Raw genomic sequence first — 18,981 nt, 5'->3', positions numbered from 1 at the left:
TTATAGCATCTCATCTCCTCTTTGCTTGAAGGCCTATTTCTTCCTTGGCTAGAGTTGCCTCCTTTCTTGAACTTGAGAAATTTCTTGAATCTCTTGGTGAAGAGAGCAAGATCATCTTATGTGTCATCTTCACTCTCTTCCTCTTCACTCTCAACTCTTGCTTTGAAAGCTATTCCTTTCCTTTTTGTATCTTCCTTTTGTTTGTTTAAGGTTTCTCTTCCTTTTAAAACCATTTCAAAAGTTATTAATGAACATATTAAGTCTTCTAAGCCCATTTTTGAAACGTCTTTTGCTTCTTCAATGGCGGTGACCTTGGGATCCCAGTCTTTAGGTAATGACCTAAGTATTTTGGTAACTAAGTCCTTGCTAGACAATTGTTTACCTAATGATCTCAACACATTTGTTATGTTTGTGAACCTAGTATGCATTTCGGCAATGGTTTCATTCGGGTCCATCATGAATAGTTCATACTCTCTAAAGAGAAGATTCATCTTGGACTCTTTCACTTGATTTGTCCCTTCATGAGCTATCTCTAACATATCCCAAATCTCCTTAGCGGTTTCAAGAGTAGAAACTCGATTGAACTCCTCGGGAGATAAGGCACAAATCAAGGCATTCATTGCTGTTACATTGATAGTGGATTCTTTTCTTTCATTTTCATCCCATAGTTCCATATCAATACTAGGTTCATTATATCCATTTTGGATACTTGTCCAAACATCAAAATCTAAGGATTTTAAAAACACTCTCATTCTAGCTTTCCAATATGGATAGTTTAAGCCATTGAAGAAGGGAGGTCTAGTAGTGGATTGCCCCTCATTGCTATGAGAAAAGGTTGCCATTTGGATCTTTCCCTCGTAGGTTTTCAAAGAGAAATCCTATGTAAGAGCCTATGCTCTGATACCAAGTAAAATTCCACTTAGCAACCCAAGAAGGGGTGAATTGGGTTTCTTTTCAAATTTTAAGGATTTTGAAAACTTAGATTGCACTAGTTTTAGATTGAATAGGAAATCAAAAATAGTATTTAAAGCAATAGTAAAAAGCTTACCACAAGAGAAGAGGTGAAGAGACAAGGAAGCTTTGACACAAGAATTTTTATAGTGGTTCGATCTTAGCTCAAAACCTACTCCACTCTTCTCAAGTGACTCTCCTTGACGATTCCTCTATCTTCTTCAAGGAACTTAAATACGGCGTTCCTTCCGCCTTCTACAAATCGAGCTTCACGCTCCAAGGGTCTTTTACGGCGCCCTTTGTGCCAAATACAAAGAAGATGAAATGAAAAAGCTTGCTTGCCTCTAGATAGGCTAATTTAAAGTAAAGCTCACTCACTCTCACAAGAACAAGATGAACAAATGAAGGTCCTAAAGTCTCTCAAGAATAATCTAAGGTAAATGGCACAAGAGAGAGATGGAGAGTGAAGATCTTCAAGAGAAGGAGACTGAATGCCTTTTAGTGCTCTTGAAATCTTTGTAAACTCCTTAGATGAAGTTCCAAGAGTCCCTAGGTTCATATATATAGAGGGGAGAAAAATACACAATTTTTTCGCTCCCCAACGGTCTTCTCGGACTCCGGGCTCGGAGCTCCGAGTCTATTTTTTTAACCTGGAACAGTTCTCGGAGCTCCGAGAATTTTCTCGGAGTTCCGAGAAGCCTACGACAGCAGATATTTTCTTATATTTTTGTTGTTTTTCTTTGGGCTTTTGAAACTTTAATTTATCAAGTGAAATGGAATGTCATGAGGGTCCAACAATGTTTGGACACCACTATGATCATTCACAAACCCATTAAGTTCTAATTAGTTTGATTTTAAATCCCCTTTGTGCCATAGACTTAGACTATACATTAAGGACCATTTACATTCTAAATTTACTTGGTCTTCAATCTTGTTGGCACCTTGTAGAGGCTTTGACATGTCTTCACTCAACTCCATTAATGCTTGAGCCAAGCTTGAACTTTTGAGTTGAATGCCATTCTTGTGCTTGAGTTCAACCTTGTCTTTGAATACCTTTGAGATGGTGATGCCTTCTTCATGCCTTTGATATCCCTTTGAGCTTGAATGAATTGCCATTTGTCATGCACTCTTGAGGATGCTATGCTGTGAACATTATAACTTTGCCAAAGGAAATCATTAGTGTATAAAACCTTTATTTTATTACAAATTGAGTTTCTTAATCATCAAAACATTTCAATAAGAGTACATGTTGAACCCTTGGGCTAACACCTTAGTGATTCCAAGTTCACAGAAAAGATGAATTAAATCACACCTTGCTAGGCTCGGCGGCTTACCCCTGCCCTTATGGGTACTGGGTTGCACGTTTGATTGCACCCTATGGCTTGGTTGCTGCCTGCTTGGTTGGGTAATTAAAATCAATAATAAAAAGCACACGCCATTCGCGTGGGTACGAAAGACCAAGAGAGAGCGTGGTGGCTCGCGCCTCACCTCACTCGCGGGATCGGGTCCCACAGTTTGGCGACTCTGCTGGGGACCACCTAACTTCATTAAAACTTCAAAGGATAACTCATTTGAATTTAATTTAACTGGCTCATAAAACACTCTATCTTATATCTTATACTTGGTAGATTAGTTTGTTTGCTTTACTTTCTCATTACATAATACTCAAACTTAATCTAACAAAACCTGAAGGCATCATAGATTGCGCAAACATATTGCACACACTTACATCACTTGCATCTAAACTCTTGCATCTCACATGCACACGTCCTATTTTAGGAACCCGGAATGTTATCTAGCATGGTTGACTAGGATTTCATCACCTAGTGCCTCTGTGCTAGAGAAGCATTCCACTCTTAGCCTAGTACCTTTATGATGCGTAAACGGATCTCTTGTTCACGTACTGATACGCCGGACACTGGTACAGTATATCGAACACGGATTCGCGCTAAGAAAACTCTTGGCCTTACCCTTAGATTAACCCACACAAGCATATAGTATACGAACACACGTGCATCACATGTGTAAGCCTAACTTAGGATATCCTACCCATTTGTGTCTAGATTAGGCCGTAGTCCATCTTCCAATGGCTACGATCGGTCCTTAAGTACACAAACAAAGTCATGAGTCGAGATCCTCTCTCCACTCCGCTAGATTAGGATTATGATTGATGCCTTCAGGTAACCCTTGTTAAAATGTAAAAAGATTAAAAAAAAAATTTCTTTGGGATTATGATATAAATCCTATATTTCCCAAGATCTCATAGGATTGGTCTATTCTTGATCTATCCGTTGAAAGCAATCCTATGCAATCTCATCTAATCTTTTGATCATATGCCTTTCATTCTTCTATCATGTGATTCAATCATGTCTTCATACTTTCTTTAAACTGGCAGGAACTTGTCCCAATCTCATGTTTATGTAATCTTGATCCTTCTTGTATCCCTCCTCTTGGCTTACAGACACCATATCTACTCGTAAAATTCTTGATTGGATCCGTGGTACATTAAAGGAATCACACATCTATGCCATAAGTGAGCAAGAGAAAAATCTCTTCAGCTACGTGGCAACCATTAAGCTTGATTGGGGATTACTCTATGCCGCATCAGAGTGTTGGGATCCCGATCATCATGTCTTCCGTTTTGGCGACCAAGAAATGTGTCCCACTTTTGAAGAATGGTGTGCCTTGTTGGAATATCCTGTGGGTGGCCCTCTGGTGAAGCCATCCTGTGTGCCGGATTATTATCCTTTGTTCCTTCGCTTAATGAATAATCCAGATGAATCCATGGACTCTTTCATAAAAGGCCAAGAAGTGTCCATGCAGCAACTGATCGACATTTACCCTCCTGTTGGACACTGTGGCCAGGTCGATGTTCAAAAAGCCCGATGTCGCGCTCTGAGATTTTGCTCCTTCGCTAGGTTCCTCACTGTCCAACCTTCTCACTTGGCGTCAGCCGTTCTTTTGGATCTTGTTGATCAAATGGATCGTGGCGCCAATCCAATTCCTACTATACTTGCAGAAACCTTCAATGGGTTAGATGATATGGCTCGCCTTCGTGCTAGCTTAGATCCAGGTCGTTATGTTCGCTCTTTCAATGGGTCCTTCTCAGGATGTCCTACATTACTCCAAGTGTGGTTGTGTCACAAGCTAAAAATTGCAGCTCCTGTCCATTTTGATCATACATTGTATACCTTTAGCGAGTGCCGTCATGATGTTTTTTTTTATCATAAAAGCGATTGGGCTGATTGGTTAAGTTCTCGCCAACAAGATCAGATTTGTTGGAAAATTCCTGGAATCCAAGAAGCTGTCTTCAACACTGGAGAAGCTAACTACCTTCGCCTTCTTGGTCTAAAAAAGACTTCCTTTTATGTTCCTGTCAGGATTCTGAGTCAGTATGGAAGGGAGCAATCTATTGTGCCTCCCCTTCGTCATTTTTATTCGCCTGAGGACCTCAAGCCCAAGAACGTTAGAGCCGTTTCATCTGCTTGGGATGTCAAAATCATCAAACCTTTAAAGGAGTCAGTTGAGGAAGATTATCGTCCGAAGAAAAAGTCTAGAAAGAATGTTTAGTCTTTTTAGTCCTGTCAGTTTATCTGTGATTTAATAAGAGTGAACCATGTACTCAAGCTTTAATGATTGATCAATAAAATTCATCTTTCTCTCTCATTATCCTGGTCTATGTATGTATCATTGTCTGCTTCCTTCTGTGATTTTAAAATATGTCTTTCAAATATTTCAGGGCAGTAACACCATAGCTAAGCCTACTACTCCTTGGGTTAGGATTTCTTCACGGTTGGAGAGGAAATTTGTCTCTCCACCACCTTCTCTGAGGACCCCGTCATCTGCTTCTTTCTCACCCTCATCCTCGCCAATGGCAGAAAACCAAGATAATCCTCCACCCGTTGCTGTTACCGATACTCTCACCTTAATTCTCCAACAACTTCAAAAACTCAAAGAGAAAAACCGAGTTATCAAGGCTCAGCTTTTTGAGAGGTTGGGGCCATCGTCTTCCAAAGATAAAGGGCCTATGCACCATACAGCTACTTCAGCAGCACCTGCCCAGCCAGTGTTCATCCCTATCCCTGATAAAACCGAAGAAGAGTTATAAAAAGAACAGTACAGCGAGGATCACAGTAAGCCTTCTCAGTCCACGGTTGATAAGATAGTTATGGAGAAATTAGAAAGTCTTACCAGAAAAGTTCAAGACATCCAGCTTCAGGACCATGGTCGTTTCAACCCAAGTGATCTTACATTGTTTCCAGAAATCCGTCTCCCTGCCAATTTTCAAATGCCGAATTTTGATAAATATGATGGTGTGGGTTGTCCAATCACCCATTTACAGATGTTTACCATCATGTGTCAGCCTCAAGGCTTATCTCCTGAGCAGATGGCTCAACTGTTCTCTGTTTCACTTACTAAAGTTGCTAGGAGATGGTTCATGATCCTAGACAAAACCCGTTATAAAACATGGAAGGACATTGGTGAACAATTCATTAAACAGTTCAAATATGATGATGGGACAAAAATCACTAGAAAAGATTTGGAGAGAACCAAGCAAGATTCAAAGGAATCTTTTCTAACCTTCATAAAAAGATGGAGGAAACTGGCAGCGCAAATGATGGAGCGCCCTTCTGAGGAAGAGCAGGTCCAAATAATTATGAAGAATATTTCCCCCCAACTCCAGTATCACATGTCTCTACAATATTATCCGGATTTCAAACATTTCATCGTGGCAGGCACCCAAATAGAGGAGCCTATAGCTCAAGGTGTATTCAACCGTAGTAACCCAAACACCAGGGATTTCAAAAAGTCTCCCCCAGCCCAAGTTAGTAATATTTCTCGTTCCAATGCTCAGTCATCTAGGTCCCACGAACCTCTAGTGATGGACTATGCCCAACCCGCGGATGCACCTCGACAACGAACCCAGGTAGAATTTACCCATCTTCCTATTCCATCTTCAGAGGTACTTAAGCAGTGTCTTGCCTTAGGTCGCATAACCCTACCTGCCATCCGGCCTCCCCCCAATCCTCTACCTGCAAATTGGCGAGCTGACCAACACTGTGAGTATCACAGGGGTCCTGGTCATCTTACTGACAACTGCATTGCCTTGAAATTTAGAATTCAGAAACTCATTGATGAGAAAGGCATTACATTGCAGCCAAGACCCAATGTTACCCAAAACCTGCTATCTGGTCATGCCAATCCTCCTGCTGCCATTAATGCCATAACCATAGGAGATTCTGAGTTTGACCCTCTCACCCTCCTCTGTGCCTTAGAACCCGTTTCTAAACGTCAAATCATCTTCTGTGATGAGTCATACCTAAGAGAGTCTGTATCTCCCTTGGTGATCACCTATGAGCCACAAGTACCTCAAGTTATTACTTATGATGAGCCGGAGCTAGATGAGGTCAGACATGTTATTAGGGGCGGAAGAATTTTCAAGCCTGCTGAATTGAGAGTTGAAAATCCAGGGGCATTAGCTCGAGGAGAAGAAGCGCAGTATGTGAAAGACCCAGATGATGAGGTTGTGCAGCAGTTGAAGAAAACTCAGGCTGTTATATCTGTTTGACGATTGTTGATAGCGTCAAAGAAACACAGAGAAGCCGTGTTAAAAGAATTGAATACTACACAAGTATCCTCAGAAATATCTCCGGAGCAACTGGCTAAAGTTGTTGCTCTAACCCAGGCCGCCAGAGTCATTAGTTTCTCGGATCAGGAGCTGCCTCCTCAAGGTCGGAATCATGCTAGAGCTCTTCATGTCACTATTGTCTGTGAAGGCAAGAAAGTACCATTTGTGTTAGTAGATAACGGATCTGCGTTGAATGTGTGTCCGTTGAGAACTGCCATTACCTTGGGTTTCGGCCCGACTGATTTTGCCGAATCAACCATTGGAATCCTCGCATATGACAACACCCGCAGAAATGTAGTAAGGGTCCTTACCACCAAGAGTGTTGTAGGTGGTCAAGAATTTAAAGTTGAGTTTCAAGTTATTGACATCAAGGCCTCGTTTAATATGCTTCTGGGACGTCCCTGGTTGTATAAGAAAGGCGATGTTACTTCAACCCTTCATCAAAAATTGAAGTTCATTAAAGATGGAAAGTTGATCACTGTCAGAGGTGACGAGGAGCCAGAAATAGGACAAATAACAGGAGAAACTCTGATCCTCCCAGTTGCAAAAACAGAAGACTACAACTTGAATGGTTTCGCGTTCGACGTTGCTGCTATTTCCTATGAAGAGGCCTCTCAAGAGGAGTTGTGTTTACCTTTTGCCATCAGTCATGTGGTTGCCAAGATAATGAGAAAAATGAATTACTTTCCTGGCATGAATTTGGGTCGTGATCCAAGCAAGGTGTCTCACTGGCGCCCAATCAAAGCAAACCATGGAACTTTCGGTCTCGGATATATACCCACTGAGGAAGAGGAAGAAGCCATGGAAGAATTGTTGAAATTGAACGAAGAAATCCGCCGCACCGGAGGGGTACTCCCAATGGCTCCATACTCCTTATCGATGAACGGTCACTTTGTCAAAGAAGGCGAGACTTCACCATACTATGGGTTTTCCGGACCATGGTATGACTCGGTGACAGGAATCATGATACCTGGTTTTGAAATATTTAGTGGCCTTGCTCTCCCAGAAACTGTTGAGGACTGGTTAGTCTACCTTGAGCCAGATATGTTGGGGTCCTTATTTGAAGAAGATGAGCCTGATGTTGCTTGGCAGGAGTTGCCAGTTTTAGACCATTATGAAGAATAAGAAGAGACAGACCGTGGAGATGTACTAGTAGCGGTTATACAAAGTGATGCTACCTTTACTGAACCTCAGAGTCAGATTGCACCTGCAACAGAAAATCTTTCAAACTGGAGTTCTAATGTTTTTCCTATTTATCTTATTGCTAAGTCGAGTCCAGTCAAGTCGATTAAGTCCGTGTCAGTGCCTAGTCCAGGCGAGTCATTTTCTGATTTTATTTATAATGTGAATCCTGAGCCTGTTCAGGATGAGTCCAATGATGATGATGTAATTTCTTTCAAGTCAATGAAGTCCGATTCTCAGATGTCTCTGTGTTTGCTTCTGACTTTAATAATGATAACACTCCCTCCTCAGACGAGAAAGAAGGGATCGACGAAACTCCCCTTGAGTTGCAGCATATGCTCAAACAAGAGGAGGAGTGCCAAGCCCAGCCTCTTAAAGATGAAATCAAAATTATAAACATCGGAACATAAGATTTAATACAGGAAATACAAATTGAAAATACTCTATCTCCTGAAGAGCGCGATGAATTAATAAACCTACTTAGGGAATATAAAGAAGTTTTTGCCTGGTCCTACAAAGATATGCCCGGGTTGAGCGAAGACATTGTTCAGCACAAGCTACCTTTGTTACCAGGAATTAAACCTAAAAAGCAGAAGCTAAGAAGAATGAAGCCCGAGTGGGTCTTGAAAATAGAGGAAGATGTTACTAAGCAGTTGAATGCTGGGTTTCTGCAAGTAGTGGAATATCCAAAATGGCTCGCAAATATAGTACCTGTACCAAAGAAAGATGGAAAGGTGAGAATGTGTGTAGATTTCAGGGATTTGAACAAGGCAAGTCCAAAAGATGATTTTCCTCTACCACATATCGATATCCTGGTGGACAATACGGCCGGACATGACTAAGACCTCGGTCATTACACAATGGGAGACCTATTGCTATCGGGTAATGCCATTTGGTCTTAAGAATGCCAGTGCGACATACCAAAGAGCAGCTACAGCCTTACTCCATGACATGATACACAGGGAAGTTGAAGTCTATGTCGATGATATGATTGTGAAAGCCAAAGAAAGGAACGATCATATCCCGAACCTTAAGAAGCTCTTTGAAAGAATACTCAAATATCAGTTGCGTCTGAATCGAGTAAGTGTGTATTCGGGGTTACTTCTGGTAAGTTGCTAGGATTCATGGTGAGCCAAAGGGGCATAGAGGTAGATCCTCAGAAGATTAAGGCTATCCAGGAGATGCCGTCGCCTAAAATCGAGAAGAAAATTTGAGGATTCCTAGGAAGGATACAGTTCCTAAGACGATTCGTTGCTCATCTTACATCAACTTGCAAACCTATCTTTAAGCTCTTAAAGAAAAATACTTCCAAAGAATGGACAGAGGAATGTCAACAGGCCTTTGAGAAGATAAAGCAAAGTTTGTCTGAACCACCGATAGTAGCACCAGTAATACCGGGACATCCATTGCTGCTTTACTTGTCAGTAACAGAAACCACCATGGGTTGTATGTTAGCACAGCAAGATCCAGAAACCAAGCATGAAAGGGTTGTATATTATCTTAGTAAGAAGATGTTGGAGTATGAACAGAAGTACACTGTCCTAGAAAAAACCTGCTTAGCCTTGGTTTGGGCTACTCAACGACTCAGACATTATCTTTTATCACATAAGGTTTTGCTTTTGTCAATGATGGATCCTCTGAAGTATCTCTTTGAAAAACCAGCCCTGACAGGCAGGACCGCCAGATGGTTATTGTTGTTATCTGAGTTTGACATCAGCCATGTAACCCAAAAATCAGTAAAGGGTCGAGCCATTGCTGAACAATTAGCAAAAGCACCCCGAGAAGAAAGTCAGTCTTTCAAGCCAATGTTCCCAGATGAAGAGATCGTGATGGTAGAAGATGAATATCCGAAAACTGGTTGGACCCTCTATTTTGATGGTGCAGCAAACCAAACAGGGCAAGGAGTAGGGGCATTGCTTGTGTCATCCTAAAATGAGCATGTTCCCCTTGCCGTTAAGTTACAATTTAATTGCACCAACAATATGGCAGAGTATGAAGCATGCATTGTTGGGCTTGAGGCCGCATTGGCCTTAGGCATAGAGAATCTTGACGTATATGAAGATTCGAAGTTAATCATTTGCCAAACTCAGGGAGAGTGGAGAACCAGAGAAGAAAAGCTACAGCCATAACATGAATACTCGGCCGTTCTTGTTCAACAATTCCGGTGCATCACTTTCAGTTATTTACCAAGATTGAAGAATAGATTCGCCAATGCCTTACCGACGTTAGCTTCTATGATTGACATACCTCACAATATGAAGATGAGACCCATCACGATTCAGGAGCAATGGGCTCCTGCATATGTTGATGCTATAGAAATAGTTGCATGATGTCCTAATGGTAAGCCATGGTACACAGACATAAAGAATTACATCTCGGGCCATGAGCATCCCGACGAGGCCTCGAATAAAGAAAGGATGACTTTGCAGAGATTGGCAGCAAATTTTGTCATTTGTGGAGGAGAGTTATATCGACGGTCTTTCGACGGAATTCAACTCTTATGTGTCACTGAAGATCCAGCAGAAGAAATTCTCACAGATATTCATGAAGGGGTGTGTGGACCTCATATGAATGGAAAGATGTTGGCAAGGAAGATCCTACATCTAGGGTACTATTAGCCAATGTTGGAAGCAGATTGTCACACGTTTGTGAAGAAATGCTATAAATGTCAAATACATGCAAATCTTATCCATGTACCACCCACCGAATTGCATTCTCTTACTTCTCCTTGGTCATTTTCGGTGTGGGGAATTGACATTATTGGCAAGATTTCTCCCAAATCGTCTAATGGTCACGAGTACATACTCGTTGCGATTGACTACTTCACCAAGTGGGTTGAGGCTACTTCTTACGCAAAGCTTACATCCGCATCAGTTGCTAAATTCATACGCACCAATATCATATGCAGATATGGAATTCCCCATGAACTTATCTCAGATAATGGATCTCATTTCAAGAAGGAAGTAATCACTCTTTGCCAAGAGTTCAAGATTAAACATCATAAATCTTCACCTTATCGACCACACACAAATGGAGCGGTAGAAGCTGCAAACAAAAATGTCAAGACTATCATTAGCAAAATGTCAGAAACTTATAAGGATTGGTCGAATAAGCTACCGTACGCCTTGTGGGCTTACAGAACATCGATTAGAACTTCAACTGGGGCAACCCCTTATTCTCTTGTTTATGGGATGGAAGCAGTGCTACCTGTTGAGATCTGTGTACCCTCGCTCCGAGTATTGACTGAGGCTAAGTTGCTAGAAAATGAATGGGCAGATACCAGATATAAAGAGTTGAACATGCTAGACAAGAAGAGGTTAAAGGCACTTTACCATGTACAGGGTTACCAGCGCAGAATAGCCCGGGATTTTAATAAAAAGGTTAAGGTCAGAGATTTAGAAAAAGGCAATCTTGTTCTGAAAGAGAACCAAGCACCAGTATTTGACCCAAGGGGCAAGTTCAAACCTAATTGGTCAGGACCATACATGGTAGACCAAATCTTACCCGGAAAAGCCGTCAAGCTCCGTAATTTAAATGGAGAAATATTACCAGAACCAACAAACCTTGATCAACTCAAGAGGTTCTATGCTTGAACACCAGAAGGCCGTCTTTTGGCCGAATAAATCCCAAATTCATAACCCAAGATAAAAAATATATATGACCTTTTGCGAACCCTTTTGAGCCTAAGTAATATTTTTCTTCAAAAACCCAATATACTAGGGGCATCTACCCTAAACTACGCAAGACCTGATCCCTACACTGGGGAACGTAGGCAGCTCGGTCAAAACGAGTTTGGTCATGATAAAAGACAAAAAAAATAAAAAAGAGAGAAAGAACAAAAAGAAGAATAATTTACCTTCAAACTAGGGGCACTCGCCCTGAACTACACACGGCCTGATTCCTACCCTGGGATACGTAGGCAACCTGTTCACAGGTTATGTCAAAATTCTTGCAAAACCTTAAGCCATTCTTTGAAAAGCCCTACCTCACCTATAAAGTCCTTTTGGTGTTCAAGTAAAAAAAAATGATGATGAAAAACGAAAAAAGAGAAAAGAAGAAGAAATGGAGCTTGAAGATCCGCTAGATTGAAAACCTGAAAAGGCTATCTAGGCAAAATTTAGGATCATTCCCCTGCTAAGTTGAAAACCTGAAAGAGCGGCTTTGGCAAAAGTTAAGGGGGTGGCCTGCTGAGTAGAAAACCTGAAAAGGCTATTCAGGCAAAAGTTAAGGCCAAGCGGTCCGCCAAGTCGAAAATTCAAAAAGGGAACTTGGTCGTGGTAAGATTGGGTTCACGCCAGAAGAATTACATTGATCTCTAAAATCACAATAGGTCAGGCAAAAATAGCAATGATTCTTGAAACTAGGGGCATTGATTTCTAGTAATCAGAAGGTTGACAGAAAAATACATACTGTTTTAAATAATAAGTGAAGATGTTTATCAATGGATAAACATTCTTTAAAAGAGGCTAAGCCTAACCCAAAAGAAAATACTGATAAGTCAGAAGCATCTACATACTGTTTTAAATAATAAGTGAAGATGTTTATCAATAGATAAACATTCTTTAAAAGATGTTAAGCCTAACCCAAAAGAAAATACTGATAAGTCAGAAGCATCACGGGATTACTTGAGTAATCTTTCTTATTTTGTCATTTCATTACAAATGTCTGTGGTTTTATTTTATTTTATTTTTTAAGAAATAAATAAATAAATTTACAAATTCTATTTTAAGAATTGTTGTAGGGTGCAATCACTCTAAAAATGGGTTCATCAACAGGTTCTGAGAAACTTGAAAAAAGCAGTACTGTCATGAATGGCGAAAGATCTTTGAAGATTGACCTCTGATGAAAGAATAGAAGGAAGTCAGAATGCCTCAAGCTGGGGCTGGTTGCTAATGAAGTGGCAACTCAAATTCAGGCCTTGAAAGTCCTTTATCATATGATCCTTTACTTCTAAAGTTGTTAAATGGAGATTTCAATTTCCTTTTTCTGATAACCTCAGTCAAAACTCAAATTATGGTGTCTCTTTAAACATCATACAAATATGATGTCTCATCTCCTTGGAATTCGTAAAAATACGGTATTTCATTTTATCTGATATCTGTTCAAAAATGGTCACTTGTTTCTCTTTGAACATCATACAATTAGGATGTCTCATTTCCTTAGAATCCATAAAAATACGGTATTTCATTCTCTCTGAGTCCATTCAAAGATGGTCTCTTATTTTCTTTGAACATCATATTAATATGATGTCTCATTTCCTTGGAATCCGTATAAATACGGTATTTCATTCTCTCTGAGTTCATACAATTATGGTCTTTTATCCCTTTTGAACCTGTATACATACGGTATCTCATTCTTTCCAAGCCCATTTAAAAATTATTTCTCATTCTCTTCGAGTCCATACAACTATGGTCTCTTATTCTCTTTGAGCATCATACAAATGTGATGTCTCATTTTCTTGGAATCCATATAAATACGGTATTTCATTCTCTCTGAGTCCATTAAACTATGGTCTCTTATTCTCTTTGAGCATCATACAAATGTAATGTCTCATTTCCTTGGAATCCGTATAAATACGGTATTTCATTCTCTCTGAGTCCAATAAAAAATGGTCCCTTATTCTCCTTAAGCGTCATACAAATATGACGTCTCATTTCCTTGGAATTCGTATAAATACAATATTTCGTTCTCTCTGAGTCCATTAAAAAATGGTCTCTTAATTATCTTTGAACATCATACATTATGATGTCTCGTTTTCTTGGAATCTGTAAAAATACGGTATTTCATTTTATCTGAGTCCATTAAAAAATGATCTCTTAATTCTCTTTGAACATCATACAAATATGATATCTCATTTTCTTGGAATCCGTAAAAATACAGTATTTCATTCTATCTGAGTCCATTTAAAAATGGTCTCTTGTTTCTCTTTGAGATCCATATGGTGTGTCATTTCCTTAGAATCTGTATAAATATGGCATTTCATTTTATCTGAGTCCATTAAAAAATGATCTATCTCTTATTTCCCTTCGGCCTGTACAATTACAGTACCTCATTTCTGTTGAGCCTGTTTGAAAGCAGTATCCATTTGAAAATGATCTATCTCTTTCATTCTGAGTTGCGAAATTTTTGCAAATCAGATTAGATTCATTTCTCCATTATTCTGAACCACCAAGTCACGGTGTTTAGAATAAATGATCTTGAATATGTTCTAGGACTTCATCTAGGGTCTTGCATTAGGTTAGGTTGCATTGTTTAGTGAATCCATTGTTGATTAAAGCTACGCAAAACGGTTCTGTCACTTTTTGCTTTGATATTCGATGACTACGTCGCCTCTACTAAAGAGGGGCATCTGTAGACACCCCCATTTTGCTACGCTTTAAAAAGCAAACGATTCGGTAGTATCATCAAGTTTTGAATCCGTATTTAGCATTAGATTAGGCATCCATGCATTTTAGGGTAGATTTCATTTCATTATGTGAGTTTTGAAGTTGATTCGTGATCCTGAAGGTCTCTAGGGGGTTCCTTTGGCCTCTGGAAGATGAAAGTTCAAGTTTCCAAGCAAATAAAAAAAACCTGCTATTTTTAGAATTTTCAGGGTTTCCCTCATTTTTGCCTATTTTGCACTACAAGGGTATTTTGGTCATTCCCGATGTGTCGTTTGACTCCCGAGTTATATTTGAGAAATCTTGAGTGATTTTACAAATTTTGAAAAAAGCTACTAGTTTTAGAAACTCATGGGGCTTCCACATATTCATCATCTTATGGATATTTCATTCATTTCTCATATGTCCAAAATCATCTCGATGGTACGGCTGATGGATTAGGAGTAATTTCATAAGATTTGGAAAACCTGCTAAATTTATCTCTCAAGATTTTCTCTTAGTCTTGCACTTTGGGGGGTATTTAGACATTTCCAAACATATCATATTTGGTCCCTAAGTTGTGTCTAAGAAATCTTAAGTCCATTCATAAATTTTCAAAAATCTGCTATTTTTAGAATTTCTCAGGATTTTCCCTAGTCTTGCCAAATTCTAACACATCGGGGTAATTTGGTCTTTTCCTGTGTAATTCTTTTGATCCCCGAATTATGTCTGAGAGATTATGAATGATTTCCTGAATTTTGGAAAACCTGCTAAATTTAGAATTTCTCAAGAGTTTCGCTTAATTTGAAAATTCTAAGTGTTGAGGGCATTTTGGGTATTTTCAGGGGATACCAAATGATCCTGTTTAATATTGCTCACCGAAAGGACCCAATTTTAAAAGTTTCCATTTTTGAAATTTGACCACAAAGACATTCCATTTTTAATTTTTTCCTTTAGGGGTGAATCAATCTGAGGGTATTTTGGTCGCATTTGGATGTCTAACAGTCAAATAAGGGCATTTTGGTCTGAAAAGTTATTTTCCAAAAAAGATGGTCCGATCATGTGTGAGGGATGCACCATAAATGTCAAATGGGTTGGGTCCATATATAGAATGTTGACCCGCAAAGATAGAGCTCATGTGGGTTCATCCATATGGGTCAACCACCATGGTGGGCGGCCCACATGGTTGACCCACATGAGTTGAGCACCCAACCTTGATGATGTCACAATGGTGACATCATATTTGTTAAAAGAAAATAAAAAGAATAAAAAATGAAAAGAAGGAAAGAAGGAAAAGATGAATGATTGCTTAAAAAAGTTTTCTTCCAAAGAAGCAATGTGGAATGAGAATAGCATGTCTTGATTGAAAAGAAATTAAGACTGGAATCAAATCCAATTTGAAAACAAGAAAGAAAAAAAGCAAGAGGGGAAAATTGGAAACAAGCCAAAAAGGGAGCTCTCACATTGGAAATTACTATTTCTCTCTTAACCCTAGCTTTTTTTGTATAAAAATCAAAGCAAACAATCCTAGAAAAGATTGAAAAAATTCAAATTCGTCATTTTTCTCTCTCCTCCCAAGAAAAAAGAAAACAAAAAACCTCTTCTCTCTTGAAGTGTGTTAATATCTCTGAAGGGTTATTCACAAAAGGTATTCTTAAAATTCCTTTTCTTCTTCAACAAATCACACATCAAGGATCTTTGGGGTCTTCTTTGGGTCTTCTTAATCATATAAAAGGGTGCGACAAATCGTATACCTCGGATCTACGCACCCTAGAGACAAGGAGCGCGATCAATGGTATGATCTTTGTCTTTGTAATATCAAAAGTAGAAAAACATGCTAAGGTTTTACTTTTGATAGATCAAATCAATGAATTTTTCCTTAAAATTTCAGTATGTTATAATATAGATTATAAGTTTTCAAAATTCAAAATTTCACCAAAAAATTACATTTCCTCCATTTAATAATGATTTTCTTTCGTTTTTTATTCAATATGGATTTAAATCGGATTATCAAAGCAAGTGTTAGAAACGGTGGGTTTCTTTAAAAACTGATATTTTTTGGGATTTATATAAAATAAAATACTACTGGAAACTTAATTTCCAATTGCGGTTTGGCCGTTTTAATTTTCATTCTATTTTTCAAACAATAACCCCTAAAGGGGTTATTTCTTGATGAACTAATCCAAAAGTATATCAAACCATATCAAAAATTTGTGAAATCTTGTTTCCAAACCAATATTTTGATTTCCAGAACACCCAAAAACTTCGGATGTTTTTTAATTTTTTTAATCCGGTTTTAAATTATTTTAAATTTCGGTCATTTTTAATAAATATCAAAATGTTTTACAAATTGATGAAACTCTCCAGAATTAATGTTCAATAATAAATTGAATTTCTCATGAAATTTTTTTTTCAAAAAAAGGTTTTTTTATTTGTTTTCTAATTGCTTCTTCGTTTTAAGTGCCGTAATTCGTTTTCGTATTAAATTAGTAAATTTTTGAAAATTTTATTTACAAACCAGTAACTTTGGTTACTGGAATGTTAGATAAAAATTTTCAATTGGTTTTGCAAAGCGTTAATATGGTTTTGTAATTTATTTTAATAAATGGGTTTCAATTCCTAGGAAACAAATTCCCCCTTTCTATTTAAAAATCGATTTTATGGAGGAGATTTAATTTTTAAGTTTTGAAATTTGGATAGAAAATTTTATAATATATTATATATCTACTGGAAATTTGTATTTGATTTTAGGATACTATTAGGTTTGCTTTTTAAGTAATTCTTTGGTTTCATCCGATTTTTTTGTGAATTTCAATTGACATCAAATCATAATAAAAGTTTATGAAATTCATACCGTAGTCTAATCTCATAATTATCTTTATTCTGTGAAAGTTTGGATTAATTTGAAATTGATATGCTATAAGTTACTGTGTTAATCTATGAACTGATTTGAATTTTGAGAAATTGAAAATTTATATCAAATCTTAATGAAAATTCATATAAGTTTTCCAATAAGCTATAATAATCTAGATCTCTATTCTGCGAAAGTTTGGATTAATTTGAAAATGATATACTATAAGTTGCTGTGTTAATCTATAATCTGATTTAAATTTTGGAAAATCAGAAATTGATATCAAATCTTAATGCTAATTCATGAAATTTTTTCAGTAAGCCACAATCATCCATATCATGTTACTGGAAAAGTTTCAACTGATTTGGGTTTTGATTGCTTAGGGTTTCTGTGTAATCCTGCAATCTAGTCTTAATGTTAATAAATCATAATTTAATAGCAAATCAACACAAAAGTCAGTAAAAACCGCTAAAAAATCTTAACTTTACATCATGAATTTAATCCCTAACTTGTTTGAAACAGAAACCTTAGGGTTCGTAGATCTCAATTGTAAATTCGCTATACCGCGATAGTCTAACTGCCGAGATCGCAACCGTAATCGTATACTAATTCCAATTAGTCCTGCATAATTGGAGTGCGTAAATTATAGTATGATATTGGCTCCGAGGTCCACTGTCAACGGAAATCCTGAGAAATATGCCAGGCAATAAGATACTATAATTTACGTGCTAAATTATACAAGTGTTGAGAGCACGATTCCCTTCCTTGGTTGCGATTCGAGGCCAAAACTTGCGAACCATAGAGCCTTTGGTATTCCTTAGATGTTTATGAATCAAAAATTCTCAAAAATTAAAAATCATTAAGTTCAACAAATCGAATTAACTCGATCCGCATCTTAAGAGCCGTTGGATTACGGTCTCCTATCGTAGGAACCTTTAGGGCCCCTTAGGAACACTTACGTCACGTTGTGTCCTAAGTTTTAGGGAGTCCTAGAGTTAAGAGTCCAGCCTCATCACGGGTGTTTGCTAAGGATAGCAACCGTGCCATAGATCTAGTTACACTAGTCACCCAATTTTCCCCTTGGACAAACCTAATTACCTAGGATATAGGTTAACCTGCATTAGTCTAAGGGACGTCTTGCACTTAGATAGGACCATATAACATCTTAGATGAAGTCCTAAGATAGTAAAATCTTCAACTTCAATTTAATAAATACTCTTAAATTGTTAAAACAGTCAATCCAGTCTAGGTCGGTGTCCTAGATGAGTTAGGCATAAGTAGCTTAGTTCAGGTGCACCGAACTACGATCGACTCTGATTCCAGTAAGGCTGGGATACGTAGGCAACTTGGATACTTGAGTGGCATACCAAGCCCGAGTCGGCTCTACACATAAGTGGTGTGGTTTTGTACATTAATCCTTAATTTAAAAGTAATTAAATCACTTAAGACTTTCCATGAAATTAGAATTTTAGGAGAACTTTCACTTAGATTGAATTCAAACAAATTAAGAAAATCAAGATACACATTTAGAAATTACACTAAAATTAGATTTTAGGATGCATGTCATGTAGTTCGCACATTAATATAGAGTTAAATGAGCAATTTAAAAGAAATTCAAAAGAGTTAACTTTTGAAATTGAAGACCGATTATCGGGCAGGAATGGTGCATGTGGTGGTAACTCTCCGTACCTTCCATTCTCGTAACCAGGTAACGAGTCTAAATTTCTGGTAAATTATGGGTCCTAGATCCCTCATCTAGGTGGCGACTCCGTCACTCTCTTTTGCGTGGAATTCGGATTGCCTTAGTGATCCCAAGTTCACGAAAAAGATGAATTAAATCACACCTTGCTAAGCTCGGCGGCTTACCCCTGCCCTTATGGGTACTGGGTTGCCCGTTTGATTGCACCCTATGGCTTGGTTGTTGCCTGCTTGGTTGGGTAATTAAAATCAATAATAAAAAGCACACGTCATTCGCGTGGGTACGAGAGACCAAGAAAGAGCGTGGT

At 38.3% G+C, this 18,981-nt stretch overlaps 1 protein-coding gene across 1 annotated transcript in view; it reads right to left on the bottom strand.

Annotated features, from left to right (window-relative positions):
* Positions 1 to 2,074: 2,074 nt before the first annotated feature.
* The window catches only part of LOC143889952 (serine/threonine protein phosphatase 2A 59 kDa regulatory subunit B' eta isoform-like), a 62,845-nt gene continuing 45,938 nt past the window's right edge, over positions 2,075 to 18,981 (bottom strand). Inside the window, exon 3 of the mRNA XM_077394368.1 lies at positions 2,075 to 2,109. Coding sequence (XP_077250483.1) covers positions 2,090 to 2,109 — 20 coding nt within the window. The 3' untranslated portion in view covers positions 2,075 to 2,089. The remainder of the gene's footprint in view (positions 2,110 to 18,981) is intronic.

The sequence above is a fragment of the Tasmannia lanceolata genome, unplaced genomic scaffold (genome assembly GCF_043159265.1).
Source record: "Tasmannia lanceolata isolate RefF3 unplaced genomic scaffold, GAP_Taslan_0.1 ptg000013l, whole genome shotgun sequence".
NCBI classification, from domain to species: Eukaryota; Viridiplantae; Streptophyta; class Magnoliopsida; order Canellales; family Winteraceae; genus Tasmannia; species Tasmannia lanceolata.
The sequence above is the reverse complement of the archived record's forward strand: the minus strand, read 5'-3'. Positions and strand labels throughout refer to the sequence as shown.